At 59.6% G+C, this 13,987-nt stretch overlaps 2 protein-coding genes and 1 long non-coding RNA gene across 6 annotated transcripts in view; 1 reads left to right on the forward strand and 2 right to left on the reverse strand.

Moving 5' to 3' along the window:
- KSR2 (kinase suppressor of ras 2) overlaps positions 1 to 5,783 on the reverse strand; it is an 81,100-nt gene extending 75,317 nt beyond the window's left edge. For all 4 annotated transcript variants that reach the window (XM_086856554.1, XM_086856552.1, XM_086856555.1 and 1 more), the window contains exon 1: positions 5,598 to 5,783. In XM_086856554.1, the coding sequence (XP_086712680.1) occupies positions 5,598 to 5,774 (177 nt within the window). In that variant the 5' untranslated portion in view covers positions 5,775 to 5,783. The remainder of the gene's footprint in view (positions 1 to 5,597) is intronic.
- Positions 5,784 to 7,889: 2,106 nt separating this feature from the next.
- LOC147649950 (uncharacterized) lies at positions 7,890 to 10,445 on the reverse strand. Its single transcript, XR_015277730.1, has 2 exons — positions 10,136 to 10,445; positions 7,890 to 9,287 (listed from the first exon to the last, which is right to left on the reverse strand). It is a non-coding gene; the product is annotated as an uncharacterized LOC147649950 (long non-coding RNA).
- On the forward strand, positions 9,285 to 13,635 carry RFC5 (replication factor C subunit 5). The gene is made up of 11 exons (XM_023945750.2): positions 9,285 to 10,504; positions 11,368 to 11,432; positions 11,529 to 11,665; positions 11,776 to 11,855; positions 12,075 to 12,148; positions 12,285 to 12,444; positions 12,549 to 12,630; positions 12,710 to 12,839; positions 13,009 to 13,086; positions 13,171 to 13,225; positions 13,363 to 13,635. The coding sequence occupies exons 1-11, from the start codon at positions 10,014 to 10,016 to the stop codon at positions 13,457 to 13,459; spliced, it is 1,449 nt and encodes a 482-aa protein (XP_023801518.2). The 5' UTR covers positions 9,285 to 10,013; the 3' UTR covers positions 13,460 to 13,635.
- The last annotated feature ends 352 nt before the right edge of the window (positions 13,636 to 13,987 follow it).

The raw sequence follows: 13,987 nt of genomic DNA on the forward strand, positions 1-13,987 counted from the left end.
CCTTTGTAGCCCATCCCTGCTCGGATCACCCCCCGAATACCCCAAATCCTCCCACCCCGAGGCCGAAGCCGTTCCCAGGCGCAGCTCGGCAGCTCCCAAAATAAAGCTGCTGAGCGCCTGCCCTCCTTTCCCGGGAATATAGAGCAGGGCTGGGAAGCTGCTGGGATTTCCTGCTCCTGCTTTTCCAGCTGGGTGATTCCCCGGCGCCGGCAGCACTAGATGGTGCTGTGCCTCTGCTCCTGCACACCCCAAAAATAGACGGGTAAAATACGGGATGGTTTGGGATACAGAGGTGAGGGGAGAACCCCGCTGTGAGATTTGGGATTTTCCCCATCTCTCCTGCTCCTTTCCCTCGCGGTGCTCACTGCTGACACCCACAGGGGTTGGCATCACCCCCAAAATCACCCCCCAAAATCAGGTGGGTGACGGCCCTGCCGGGAGCTGGGGACGGGGTTGGCACCTCCTGGCAGCTTCTCCCCATCCTCGGCCTGGCTAGCGGAGATGAATTCCTGAAAATTAACCCCCGAAAATGGGGCGGGACCTGGGGGGCTGCAGGGAGCCCTCAGCCCTGCCCCACTTTCAGGGCTGGGTTTGAAGGAAAAACGCTCCCAAAATAATCAAAGGTTTAAGGATCAGCCTGGATCTCGCATCCCAAACACGCTCCAGGCTTTTGGAGCTGAAACAGCCCCAGGCATCTTGAGCACCCCCAGAGGCAGCTCCTGTCTCCCAGAAAATGCCCTTGCATGGACACGACTGCAGCAAAACACCAGGGGAAAAAAAATCCTAAAAAATCCACATCCTGCCCCCAGCCTGCTCTACATCCTGCCTCTCCAGGCGGGATCCCAAAGGGAATAAAGGTGATTTCTGAGCCATCACGGCATCACCAGCACCAAAATCAGGGTCCTGGGGTGGGAACGGAGCTGGGGACAGGGCAGCCCCCACCACCATCATGCAGAGGTGAGCTGGGAATGGGGAAAGAGTGGGGAAAACGGAGGAAATTTAATTTCCAGGTGGGAAAAACTCAACCCCACAGAGCCCTAGAGTGACAGGAGGGGTCATTTTTAACCCCAAAGAGGACCCCGCTGGGACCCCCAGGTGTTCTGGTCCATGGATTTGCTCCAGCCAGGGAAAAGTAGCCCAAAAACCCGCTCTGTAAAGTCCAAAAGTGTTTTGGTGGGGCTGGAAAGGGGAGGAACGGAGGCGGCCCCGTCCCGCAGGGAGAGCCCCATCCCGCGGAGCCTCCCGCTCATCCCGGGATGAGGAAATGTGGGAAATGCCGAGATCCTGCCTTGGCACAGCCTCCCCCTGCTCCTCCGTGCCTCAGTTTCCCCACCTGGAACGGGGCAGGGGGCACAAGGAGAGGGGTGGGAATCCCGCGGATCCCCCCTCTTCCCGCTGTTGGGATTTGCTGCTGGGGATGCTGCTGGAGGGGAGGGAAACTTTTTCCTGCGGAGCTGGGGCTGTTTTCCCACCTTTCCAGCGCCTCTCCCGGCTCCAGCTCTGCCCGGGGGAAAGGCAGGAGCGGTGCTCCGGTATGGAGCGAAACCGGGAGGATTCCCTTCCCTTTGGAGGCTCCTGGAACCCCCCAGCTCCATGCAAAACAGCGTCCCTGCCCCCCCGGGGGCACAGGAGCGATGTCCCCACTCCCCGTCACTGCACAGGAGCTCTGCTGACCCCAGCGAGGGGCTGGGATCACCCGGGGCTGCATTTCCCAATCCCGGCCCTTCCCATTACCCCGAGCAGGAATTCCCCGTGGGAATCCCAAACCCAGCAGGGCCGCGAGCGGCTGCTCCCCCCAGCCCCGGCAGGCTCCGAGCCGGTCTCCAAGGAGCGGGAGGGCGGCTGTTCCCCCCTGGAATGGGATCCTTGACGTCAGCCCTGCCTGGAGACCGGGACTGGCGGCGGAAAATCCAGGAGGGGGAAACTCATTCATCTGGCACCCGGTGAGCCGTGGGAATGCCCATCCCATCCCATCCTATCCCATCCCATCCCATCCCATCCCATCCCATCCCATCCCATCCCATCCCATCCCATCCCATCCCATCCCATCCCATCCCAGCTGGATCAGCACATCCATGTGGGATGCCCTCATGCCATGAAGTGAGAGCTTTTCCTGCAGCCCTAAATATCCTTTTCCATGCCAAGAAATGCGACAGGAGCTGCTCTCCCTCGGCTCCCACCAAGGGGTTTGTTATTCCAGAGGCACCTGGAGCAGCCTGGGAATGGGGAATTCCTTGCCACGGTTCTATTTTCCCTCTCAAGGCTCTCCCAAGGTCCTGATGAACTTGTGAGATGTCTCTGGCTCTGTGCATCCCTTATTTTGGGCGATGCCTAATGGTCCCTGGGGGTTTTGCTGGGAATACAGGAGCCAAAATGTCTCCATCCAGCATCCTGGGAGGATCCAGCTCTGGGAGAAGAGCACTGTGCTCACCCGTGGGATGAGACACCACGGAATCCACGTGTTCAGGCAGTGAAAATCATAAAATCGTGGAATGGTTTGGGTTGGAAGGAGCTTAAAGCTCACCCAGTTCCAGCCCATGGGCAGGGACACAATCCCAGGCTACTCTGAGCCCCGTCCAACCTGGCCTTGGCCACTTCCAGGGATCCAGGGGCAGCCCCAGCTTCCCTGGGTAAATCCCAGTGCTGGAACAGCATCTCCACAGCCTGTGGAGGGTTGGGAATGGCCACAGCTTTTTCCTCAGCGCCTCTTCCCATCCTCACCACACAGCAGCCAAAAGTATCCAGGGAAAGTTCCCTGTTCCTGCCAGGAGCACGGCAGCGCGGGCAGAGGGAAGTTCTGATCCTGGGGTTATCCCTGGAGCCACCAACGCTTCCTGGGACCCACATTTTGACATTGGGACGGGGTTTAACCCCACAGACACAATGGTGCTGTGGGACAGTTGGGAATATCACCCAGCTCCGAGCAAATTTTCCCTCTGCTGTTCCCAAACTCCACCAAACGCAGCACCCCCTATCCATATTTACACCCCAAATTAGAGCCACAAAGCCCAACTGCCACCCTTGGACAGGGATAAAACCCCACACCCGGGCAGGACTGAGGGATGAACACTCAGCTCCTTCTGGATGCAGCCCCATAGGAAGCAAACCAGTCTTGATTCCCACTCCAGGTGTTTTATCCCAGCTGCTGCCTTGGTTCCCACTGAAACCTGTCCCAAGGCATAAGCAAGACCCAAAAATCTTCCCAGCTCCAAGGATTGCCACTGGCACCCGGCTGCAGCCGTGGTACCCATCCCAAAAACTCTGCACGGCAGGATGCAGGGGGATGGCAGCTCACATCTACCTTAATGAGGCTTAAAACAAAAAAAAAAGGGAAAAACTTCTACTAATGCAGCAAAATCAAGGTTTAACCTATGAAGATTAACCAAAAAACCACGGATCCTGCTGTTTTATTGCAGGCTGGGCATTGTCTCCAGTGCCCTCCCAGTGCCACATCCCAGATCAGCGCTCCCTTTGCCATGGCACTGCCTGGCCCGGCTCTGCTGCCACCAGATGGGAAGGGAAGAGGCACCGACTGAGGCCTCGGAGTCTGTGTCACGTCCTTGGGATGTGGTGATGGCAGCAGGGACTCAGGGACACGGGGACTCAAGGACTTGGGGACTCAGGGCCAAGCTCTGCTCCCGCTGACGCCGGTGGCAGCCCTGGACGACACCAGGAGCCAGTCCAGGGCTGGCACCGGGAATCTAGCCCTGGATTCACTCCCCTTGTGGGAATCACCGTGGGTTTGAGGTGGAAAAACAACCACAGAGTGTCAGCAGGGATGTCCTTGGAACATCCCAAGCTCCTGGTTTGAGGGTGTTTTAGGGATGGCAATGCCAGGGCTCCCTGTGGCTGGCACTGAGCGATCCATAGGGGCTGGAGAGGTGCTTCCCTGGGAGCATTTGTAGGATAACACCCCCCTGACTGCCTCCAGACCTTCACCCAGCCCCAGCTGGGCTGCCCCAGTGGCACTGGGATGCTGGGAAGGAGCATCCCACCAGGATGGCTCCACCACGTTCCTCTGCTCCCCTCCACGTCCACAGACAGGGAATCCTCAGTGAGGATTCCTCAGTGAGGCCGTCACTCCATGTGGGGTGAAGTCCTGGAGTCCTGGTAGGTTCTCCTGGAGATTCGGAGCCTGCCTGCATCCCAAAAAGTTTCCAGCACACCCCAAAACCACTGTTATCCCTCTCAACCCAGTCCCGAGGTTGCTCCAGGACCAACAGCTCCCAGCCTCTCACACAGAGAGCTGGGATGAGACAGGGCTTGGATCAAGGGGAGGTGACAGCAGGATGGGAGCGGGAATGAGCACAAACTGGGATGCAGAGCAGGGAGCTGCACCCCAAACCTGGGGTCTCCCCACGAGTGGCACAGCAGTGATGCGGTGATGCCCCAATCGTTCCCACAGCGCTCAGGAAGTTTGGGAGCCAAGCAGCAGGACAGGGAGTTCCAGACACAGTCCAGAGCCAACAGCTGCCCCACTGAGGGGCTCCAGGACCAGCGGAAAGGCCCGAGTGGGATCAGGATCTGAAATCCCCCCGCCCACAGCCCCAGCTCTGCGTCAGCCGCCCCCACAGCACCAGCACGGCCCCGCTGGCGTCTCCCCAGGGTCATGGACTCGCTTCTCCTCGCTCTGTGCCAGCTGCAGGGATCCCACTCAGCCCAGGGAATCCCTGCCCGCTCCCTGCCCATCCCAGCCCACCAACCTCCTCCTGAACTGGAAATTCACCCCCATGGGGGCTCAGCACACTCCAGGGGGAGCCTCATCCCCTTGGAAGCAGGACTGGGGAGGGGAGGAGGCAGCCAGGCTGGTGGGAAGGATGCAGGTGGGTCAGGGGGATGCAGGCTGGGAAGAAGGGATGCAGGTGGGCCAGGAAGATGCAGCGGGCTGGGAGAGTTGCAGCCTGCTGGAAGGGATTCAGGTGGGCTGAGGGGATGCAGTTCAGGGAAGGGGATTCAGCCAGGCCCAGGGGATGCAGCCCCGAGAAAAGGGATGCAGGTGGGCTGAGGGGATGCTTCCTCCTGGAAGGGATGCAGCCAGGCCCGTGGGATGCACCCTGCCATAAGGAATGCAGGTGGGCCGAGGGGATGCGGTCCAGGGAAAGGGATGCAGCCAGGCTGGGGGGATGCAGCCAGGCAGCAGGGGTGCAGGTGGGCCGATGGGATGCAGCCCGGTGCAAGGGATGCAGCCGGGCTGGAGCGGGAGCCTGGAGGAAGGGATGCGGCCGAGCCGGAGGATGCAAGAAGGGGGAAGGGATGCAGGTGGGCCGGGGATGCAGGTGGGCCGGGGGATGCCGCCTGCCGGGCGGTGGAAGCCGGGGGAGGGACGCGGCCGTGCCGGGAGATGCCGGGGGCTAGAGGGAGGATACCGGGAGGATCCCCGGAGGATACCGGGGGGCTGCGGCCGGGGCCGGGCTCCCCGCGGTGGGTCCCGGCAGGAGGGCTCGGTGGTCCCGGACCCACCTCGGGGCCACCTGCAGAGCGCGCAGCCTCACTCGGGCGCACCGCAGCGCCGCGGGGGAACCCGCCGCGGCCCGGGGGGGGTGGGGGGGAGACTGATGGGGGGGTGTTGATGTTGGGGGGGGTCGGCGGGCCCGTACCTCCAGGGTGCGGATCTCCTTCTGCGTGAGGTCGTTGGAGGCGGCGCACTTGGTGCGGAGCCCCTCCAGGTTGGAGATGCTGATGTCGATCATGTTCTGGACCAGCTCGCACTGCTGCAGCGCCTTCTGCAGACTCAGCTCCTGCTCCTCGCTCCTCGTCATGTTGTCCTCATCCATCGCTCGCCGCCCCCCCCCCCCCGCCCGCCCTCCCCTCCGCCCGCCGCCGCCGCGGCCCCCCCTTCCCTCGGCTCCGCTCGCCGGCCCCCGCCGCCGCTCAGCCCCGCTCGGCCGCGGCCCGCAGCATCGCGGTGCCCACCGAGCCGTCAGCGCGGCGCCGCCGCCGCTACCCCCCCCGGGCGCGGCGGGGCGGGGGCGGGGGCGGCGCGCTCCGGCTCCGCGGGGCCGCGCTCGCTGCGCGCCGCTCCGCACGGGAACCCCCGCACACCCCCGGGCCGGCACCCCCGGCAGCTCCGCGGCATCCGCACCGCCCCCACAGCCACGCATCAGCATCCTCATCGTCACCCCCACATCATCCTCAGCACCCCCAGACTTATCAACACCCCCATCCTCATCAACATCCCCCCAGCCTCATCATCACCCCCCCATCATCCTCAGCACCCCCAGCCTTATCAACACCCCCATCCTCATCAACATCCCCCCAGCCTCATCAACACCCTCATCAACACCCCCATCTTCATCAACACCCCCATCCTCATCAACATCCCCCCAGCCTCATCAACACCCTCATTAACACCCCCATCATCATCAACACCCCCATCCTCATCAACATCCCCCCAACCTCATCATCACCCCCCCATCATCCTCAGCACCCCCAGCCTTATCAACACCCCCATCCTCATCAACATCCCCCCAACCCCAACACCCCCATCCTCATCAATCACCCCCAACCCCAACACCCACATCACCTTCCCATCTTCATCATCACCCCTATCCTCATCACCCCCAGCCCTTTCCCACTGTTCCCAACCACCCCCCATGCCCACATCTCCTCAACCTTATCAACAGCCCCCATTCTCATCACCACCCATCCCTATCCCCTCCAACCCCCAGCCCCACATTTGTCTATCCTCACCATCCCCCTATCCCCACACCTCCCCATCCTCATAACAATTCCCCCATTCCCATCCCATCACCCTCCCCCATCCCCATCCCCCCAAGTCCTTTCCATGCTCATCCCAATACCTCCGACCTCCGGGAATGGGACAGGAGGGGAGCACCAGGGGTGAAGGGGGGGATGTTTCACCGGGGGAAGGGGCAGGGAGAATGAGGGGGGGCTGGAAATGGGGGGCTGGGGGAGCTGGAGCATGGGGGAGGATAATGGGGGGACTGGGGAATGCGGGAGACCTGAGGTCCTGGGGAGAAAATGGGGCATCGTGGGGGCTGGGGCAAAGATGGAGAATGGAAATGGGGGGCTCTGGGGAAATGGGAAGGTCTGGGACAATGTGGGGGATGTGGGACAATGGGGGGATGTGGGACAATGGGGGATGTGGGACAATGGGGGGATGTGAGGCAATGGGGGGGATGTGGGGCAATGAGAGATGTGGGGGAATGGGGGCGATGTGGGACAATGGAAAGGTATGGGACAATGGGGGGATGTGGGACAATGGGGGATGTGGGACAATGGGGGGATGTGGGACAATGGGGAGGATGTGGGACAATGGGAAGGTCTGGGACAATGGGGGGGATGTGGGACAATGGGGGATGTGGGGGAATGGGGGGGATGTGGGACAATGGGGGGGATGTGGGACAATGGGAAGGTCTGGGACAATGTGGGGGATGTGGGGGGATGTGGGACAATGTGGGATGTGGGGGGAATGGGGTATGTGGGACGGGGGGGGATGCAGGACAATGTGGGGGATGTGGGACAGTGGGGGTATGTGGGGGAATGGGGCATGTGGGGGAATGGGGGGGATGTGGGACAATGTGGGGGATGTGGGGGGATGTGGGACAGTGGGGGATGTGGGGCAATGGGGATTCCTTGTCTGAGGCAATGGGGTCCAAGCCCACTCGGGGAATTATTCCGGAGAGATGGAGGCAGGATGATGCTCCCAGACCCTTCACCTGCTCCAGGCACAGCGTCCTCACAGCCGTGACCTCCCTGCCCCTGGATATGTGACTTCATTCCCGGCTGCCTTCCCCATCTCAGTCCCTCTCAGCTCTGGGAGAGCACAAGCCAAATTCCCAAAGGCTTTATCCGTGCTCGCAGTGGTTGACTCCCTCTTGGGGAGTCAACTCCCTCTTTTTTTCCTAAAAAAGCTGGAAATCTGCTGATTTTTGCCTTTTTGTTTTTTGGTTTTTAATCAGGATTTTTAATTTCCAGGTTCATCCCCAAGCTGGGATGTCCCTTTTCTGCCCTGTCCCCAGGGCTGGCTGTGAGGGGAGCTCAGAGGGATCCCTGGGGTGGGGAATGATGTCAAGAACTTCCCAGCATCAATAAAGAGAAGGGAATATATAAAATAAATCTCAGGAAAACTCCAGTGGGATAAAAGCACCCATCCCAAAAGGCAGCAGCAGCAGAGCTGCAGGGATTTGGGGTGTTCACCAAACCTCATGCTTCCCATAAAACCCTACAGCAGCCTGTGCTTGGAGCTGGCCACGGTCCAAGAGGTGGATGAACATTCCAGACAGTGGGAATGGCACAATCAGTCCATATAAAAATATCTGGTAAATACTTAATTGACTTCTGTTGGTTTTCTCCATGAGAAAAGAGTTTGGGGCAACTCAGAGTCTCCAAGCTGGGTTAATGTTCCCTCAGTACCAAAGGTGCTCTTCCAGGGACAACATCCTGCTGGGAAGGGAGCGGGAACGCCCTGGCACGGTCACTCCACCCTGGGAAACCAACACCACTGCACTGCACCAGGGGTTTCCCACCAAATTCCCCCAAAACCACCCCACAAGAGTTCATTGCTGCAGCTCGGGGTGAGCCTTTGGATATTGGCATTGGGATTTCTTGGTTATTAATATGGCCAAGGACTTCTTCAGCTCCACATGGGGTGAGAGGATCCCTAGGATTTCAGCTCTCAAGTTTAATCCTCTGTGGAAGAGCATCTCTGTCCCATCACCTCCATCCTATCACCTCTGTCCTATCATCCCTGTCACCATCACCTCTGTCCTATCATCCCTGTCCCATCAACCCTGTCACCATCTCCATCACCATCATCTCTGTCCCATCAACCCTGTCACCATCACCTCTGTCATCACCCCTGTCCCATCAACACTGTCACCATCACCTCTGTCATCACCACTGTCCCATCAACCCTGTCACCATCTCCATCACCATCATCTCTGTCCCATCACCTCTGCCCCCTCATCTCCACCCACGAGGGAAATCAGAGCCATCCCAGGGGGATGCACCCATCAGTTTAACCCTATTTTAAACAACACCCCAAAGATTTTCCCTGCTCCAGAACTCGGGATGTATTCATGAGGGGGAAAACGCCTGGAAAAATCCATTTAGGAGGACAAGAGGCTGCCCCAGGTGAAGGCAGATCCAGGGGGAGAGCAGCAGCTCCGGATCCAGGATGTGCAGGAAAATCCCAGCTCTGGGCTGTTCCCAGGTGCCTGGGAAGGACCTGGAGGCTCCGAAGGGAAGGGCCATCTGTCACCGCTGTCACGCGCCAGAGGGATGGCTGAGGCTGCTGACCTCAGCTCCCGCTTTCCTTTATGGGGCTGCAGGGGGAAAAAAGAGGGGAAAAAAATAGGAAAGCAGCTGCTCTCCAGCAGATTTTTGGGTTTCCCTAGGATCCATCCTGGAGCTCTTGATGTTTTCTCTTCCCTTGTCACCAATGGCATTTTTCCAGGGATATTTTTGCCTGCCCTGCACCTCTACTTCCCAGTGCATTGCTTCCCATTCTCACTCCACCTGCGTTTTCCAAGCCGGTGCCTCTCACTCCCGCCTGCTTTTCCTTCTGGGATCAGAGCAGCACCGGAGCATCGTCCCAGCAGCCTGGGTGAATTCTCCCCTCTAAACCCCTTCGCTAAAGGAGGCTCCAGGGGTTTTCCAGAGGCACTGGGAAGCAGCAGGGACAGGGATAAAGGTGTTTTGTTGTGGCAGCCACCTCTGGAGTTTGCTGCTCCTGTCACACTGGGAGGATCCCAGCTCTCCTCTCCAAGTGTCCCTGCACTCAAAGGGGCCCCTCTCATCCCACTGGCATTCCGGGGGCAGGGACACTGTGTTTTCCCAAAACCTTGATCCAGCAATTCCTGGTGCCGTGATTTCCCCGGGATCTCCATCATCACCCTGCTCTGGTGAGCACCAGCACCGCACTCTTCCCACAGTCACAGTCATGGGATGGCTTGGGCTGGAAGCGACCTTAAAGGTCACCTCATTCCTCCTCCTGCCATGGTCAGGGACAGCAGGACAGGGGTGGGAATTCTCTCTCCATCCCAGTGGGAATGCTGTGCCCAGCTCCAGGGTCCAGCACAGGAGGGACCTGGAGCTGCTGGAGCCAGTCCAGAGGAGGCCACGGAGCTGCTCCAAGGGCTGGAGCCAGGCTGGGAGAGCTGGGGGTGCTCACCTGGAGAGGAGAAGCTCCAGGGACACCTCAGAGCCCCTTCCAGGGCCTAAAGGGGCTCCAGGAGAGCTGGAGAGGGACTGGGGACAAGGGATGGAGGGACAGGACACAGGGAATGGCTCCCACTGCCAGAGGGCAGGGATGGATGGATATTGGGCAGGAATTGTTCCCTGGGAGGGTGGCACAGGGTGCCCAGAGCAGCGTTGGCTGTCCCGGAGCCCTGGAATTGTTGGAAGGGGCCGGGATTTTCCCGGTCCAGCGGGACCCGCCCGCGCCCCTCAGGCCCGCCCCGCCCCGCCGCTCTCGCGCGCTTGGCGGAGCTCTCGCGAGACTTCCCAACATGGCGCCGGCGGGCAGCGCGAACCTGCCGTGGTACGGCCGGGAGCGGGGGGATAGAGGGATACTGGGATAGCGAGATACCGGGATATCGGGATAGCGGGATATTGGGATATCGGGATATTGGGATAGAGGGATATTGGGATAGAGGGATATCGGGATAGAGGGATAGCGGGATATCGGGATAGAGGGATACCGGGATAGCGAGATACTGGGATAGCGAGATATTGGGATAGCGGGATAGCGGGATACCGGGATATCGGGATACTGGGACACCGGGATACCGGGATAGCGGGATATCGGGATAGCGAGATACCGGGATAGCGGGATAGAGAGATACTGGGATAGAGAGATACTGGGATAGCGGGACACCGGGATATCGGGATAGCGAGATACCAGGATAGCAGGATAGAGAGATACTGGGATAGAGAGATACTGGGATAGCGAGATACTGGGATAGCGGGACACCGGGATAGCGGGATAGCGAGATACCAGGATAGCAGGATAGAGAGATACTGGGATAGAGAGATACTGGGATAGCGAGATACTGGGATAGCGGGACACCGGGATAGCGGGATAGCGAGATACCAGGATAGCAGGATAGAGAGATACTGGGATAGAGAGATACTGGGATAGCGAGATACTGGGATAGCGGGACACCGGGATAGCGGGATAGCGAGATACCAGGATAGCAGGATAGAGAGATACTGGGATAGAGAGATACTGGGATAGCGAGATACTGGGATAGCGGGACACCGGGATATCGGGATAGCGAGATACCAGGATAGCGGGATACCGGGATAGCAAGATACCGGGATACAGGGATAGCCGGATACCGGGATACCGCTGCGGGAGCTGCCCTGGGGCTGACTCCCCGCTCCTTTCCTTCCCCGGTACAGGGTGGAGAAGTACCGTCCGCAGGCGCTGTCCGAGCTGGTGTCCCACCGGGACATCCTCAGCACCGGTAAGGGGTCCCAGCCCCACTATCCTGCTGCTATCCCGTTGTTATCCCATTGTTCTCCTCCTGCTATCCCGTTGTTATCCCGCCGTTATCCCATAGTGCAACGCTTCATCAGCGAGGACCGGCTCCCCCATCTGCTCCTCTATGGGCCGCCCGGCACCGGGAAGACATCCACCATCCTGGCCTGTGCCAGGCAGCTCTACCGGGAGCGGGAGTTCGGCTCCATGGTGCTGGAGGTGAGCAGGAACAGGCTGGGATGGGACGGGATGAGATGGGGTGGGAAGAGAAAGGTTGGGATGGGTTGGAATGGGATGAGGGATTATGGATCCACACCATTCCCTTCCAGCTCAACGCCTCTGATGACCGAGGCATCGACATCGTCCGAGGGCCCATCCTGAGCTTTGCCAGCACCAGGACCATCTTTAAGTACGTGGTGGGTCTGTGCTTCCCAAAGCTCCTCATCCCTTTGGCACCCTCCTGCCCTGGCACTTGGATAGGGAAGGGGATTTGGGAGGTCCTGGGGTGGGCAGGAACGTGTCCAGCAGGGATGGAGGATGAGGATGCAAGAAGGGCTTCCCAGGAGCCAGGATGGGAACAAACATCCCTGCTCCCCCTTCTCCAGCACCAAACCCACCCTTCTCCTAGGAAAGGCTTCAAGCTCGTCATCCTGGATGAAGCCGATGCCATGACCCAGGATGCTCAGAACGCCCTGAGGAGAGGTGAGGAGCACTGGGAATTCCACACCATGGGAATCCCACACTGTGGGCAGCCATCAGCCTCATCCAGCCCGGCACAGGGTGGGGATCAAGACAAGGCAGCAGCCAAGGACCCTCCTCCCCTCCCTCCTTCTTGCAGTGATCGAGAAGTTCACAGAAAACACCCGGTTTTGCCTCATCTGCAACTACCTCTCCAAGATCATTCCCGCCCTGCAATCCCGCTGCACCCGCTTCCGCTTCGGCCCCCTGACCCCGGAGCTGATGGTGCCGCGACTCCAGCACGTCATCCAGGAGGAGGGGTGAGTGGGGGATCCCTCCACACCCCCTCTGTCCCCATTCCCTGCCAGAGGGGAGCAGCAGGTTGGATTCCCACGGTTCCAGCTGCCCAGGTGTTGTTTTCCAGGGTGGACGTGACCGAGGACGGGATGAAGGCTCTGGTGACCCTCTCGAGCGGGGACATGCGCAGGGCCCTCAATATCTTGCAGGTGGGACTGTGGCCATCAGCTCCTGGCCAGCTGAGCTGGAGAGGCCTCTTCATCCCTCCTGTTCCCTCCTCTTCCTCAGAGCACCTCCATGGCCTTTGGGAAGGTGACAGAGGAAAACGTTTACACCTGCACGGGGCATCCCCTCAAGTCTGACATCGCCAACATCCTCGACTGGATGCTGAACCTGGATTTTTCCAGTGCCTACCGCAGTATCCTTTGCCCTGGGGGTTATTCCCAGCTGGGATAAATCCTGCTCTCTCCCAGGGATCTCTGTGATCTCTGGGAAGGATGCTGCTCACCAGGGGTTGCTGCAGAGATGAGGAGCAGATCTGGCAGGGAAACACCTGGAAGCAAGACCTTGACTCACTCTCATCCCAGAAATCATGGAGCTGAAGACGCTGAAGGGCCTGGCCCTGCAGGACATCCTCACCGAGATCCATCTCTTCGTGCACAGAGGTGGGGAAAGGATCCTGCTCCAGATGATCCTGGAGAAGCCAGACTTCCCCCTGCCCCTCACCTAGTGTTTCCTTCTCTCCACAGTCGACTTCCCCCCCTCCATCCGCATCCAGCTTCTGATCAAGCTGGCAGACATCGAGTGAGTGTCACTGCCCCTCTGTGGGGACCCTGGGCTGGCTCCTGCTGGTTGCTGGGTACTGCTGGCACACAGCCCATGGCTTTGGGGGGCACCCAGAGTTCTGGAAACCCCCAAAGCTGCCCTTGGCCCCTCTCCAGGTACCGCTTGGCTGCTGGCACCAGCGAGAAGATCCAGCTGAGCTCCCTCATCGCCGCCTTCCAGGTCACCAGGGACCTGGTGGCGGCTGAAGCCTGAGTCCTGCCGGGTGGATCTGCTGCTGGATTTGGGAAGGACCATCAGCCTGGAGCTATTCCCTGCAGCTTCCCAGTTCCTTTCTGGAAGCCTTGAGTGCACAGTCAGGGTAAAAAGGTTGTTAAAAGGTAACATTATTCCCAAGCTCCATGGGAAAATACAGGTGCCTCCAAAGCCCAGCAGGTTGCACTGGTCTTTGCTTTTCCCTCCTGAAGGGAGGTGGGGGGTTAGGGAAGCACCAGCTTTCTGTGTTCAGCTGTTCCCAAGCGAAAAACAACATCCTGGGGATGTTTGGAGGAGAATTCCCTCCACAAAGCCTGCCAGCACACAGGGAATGTGCTGTTGCTCCAGCCACCAGCTAAGCTGGAGGACAGGGACAAACACAACACTGCTGCATGCTCAGCACGTCTGGGAATCTGGCTGATTGAGTGCCACGCTCCAGCACAGGGAGAAAACAACAGAGGAATGGGAGCAGGGGGTGAAGCCACCTCTTCCCACAGGTGGACACTCCTGCCACCCCTCCCTGGCAGC

The sequence above is a fragment of the Cyanistes caeruleus genome, chromosome 18 (genome assembly GCF_971803275.1).
Source record: "Cyanistes caeruleus chromosome 18, bCyaCae1.hap1.1, whole genome shotgun sequence".
Classification (NCBI taxonomy): domain Eukaryota; kingdom Metazoa; phylum Chordata; class Aves; order Passeriformes; family Paridae; genus Cyanistes; species Cyanistes caeruleus.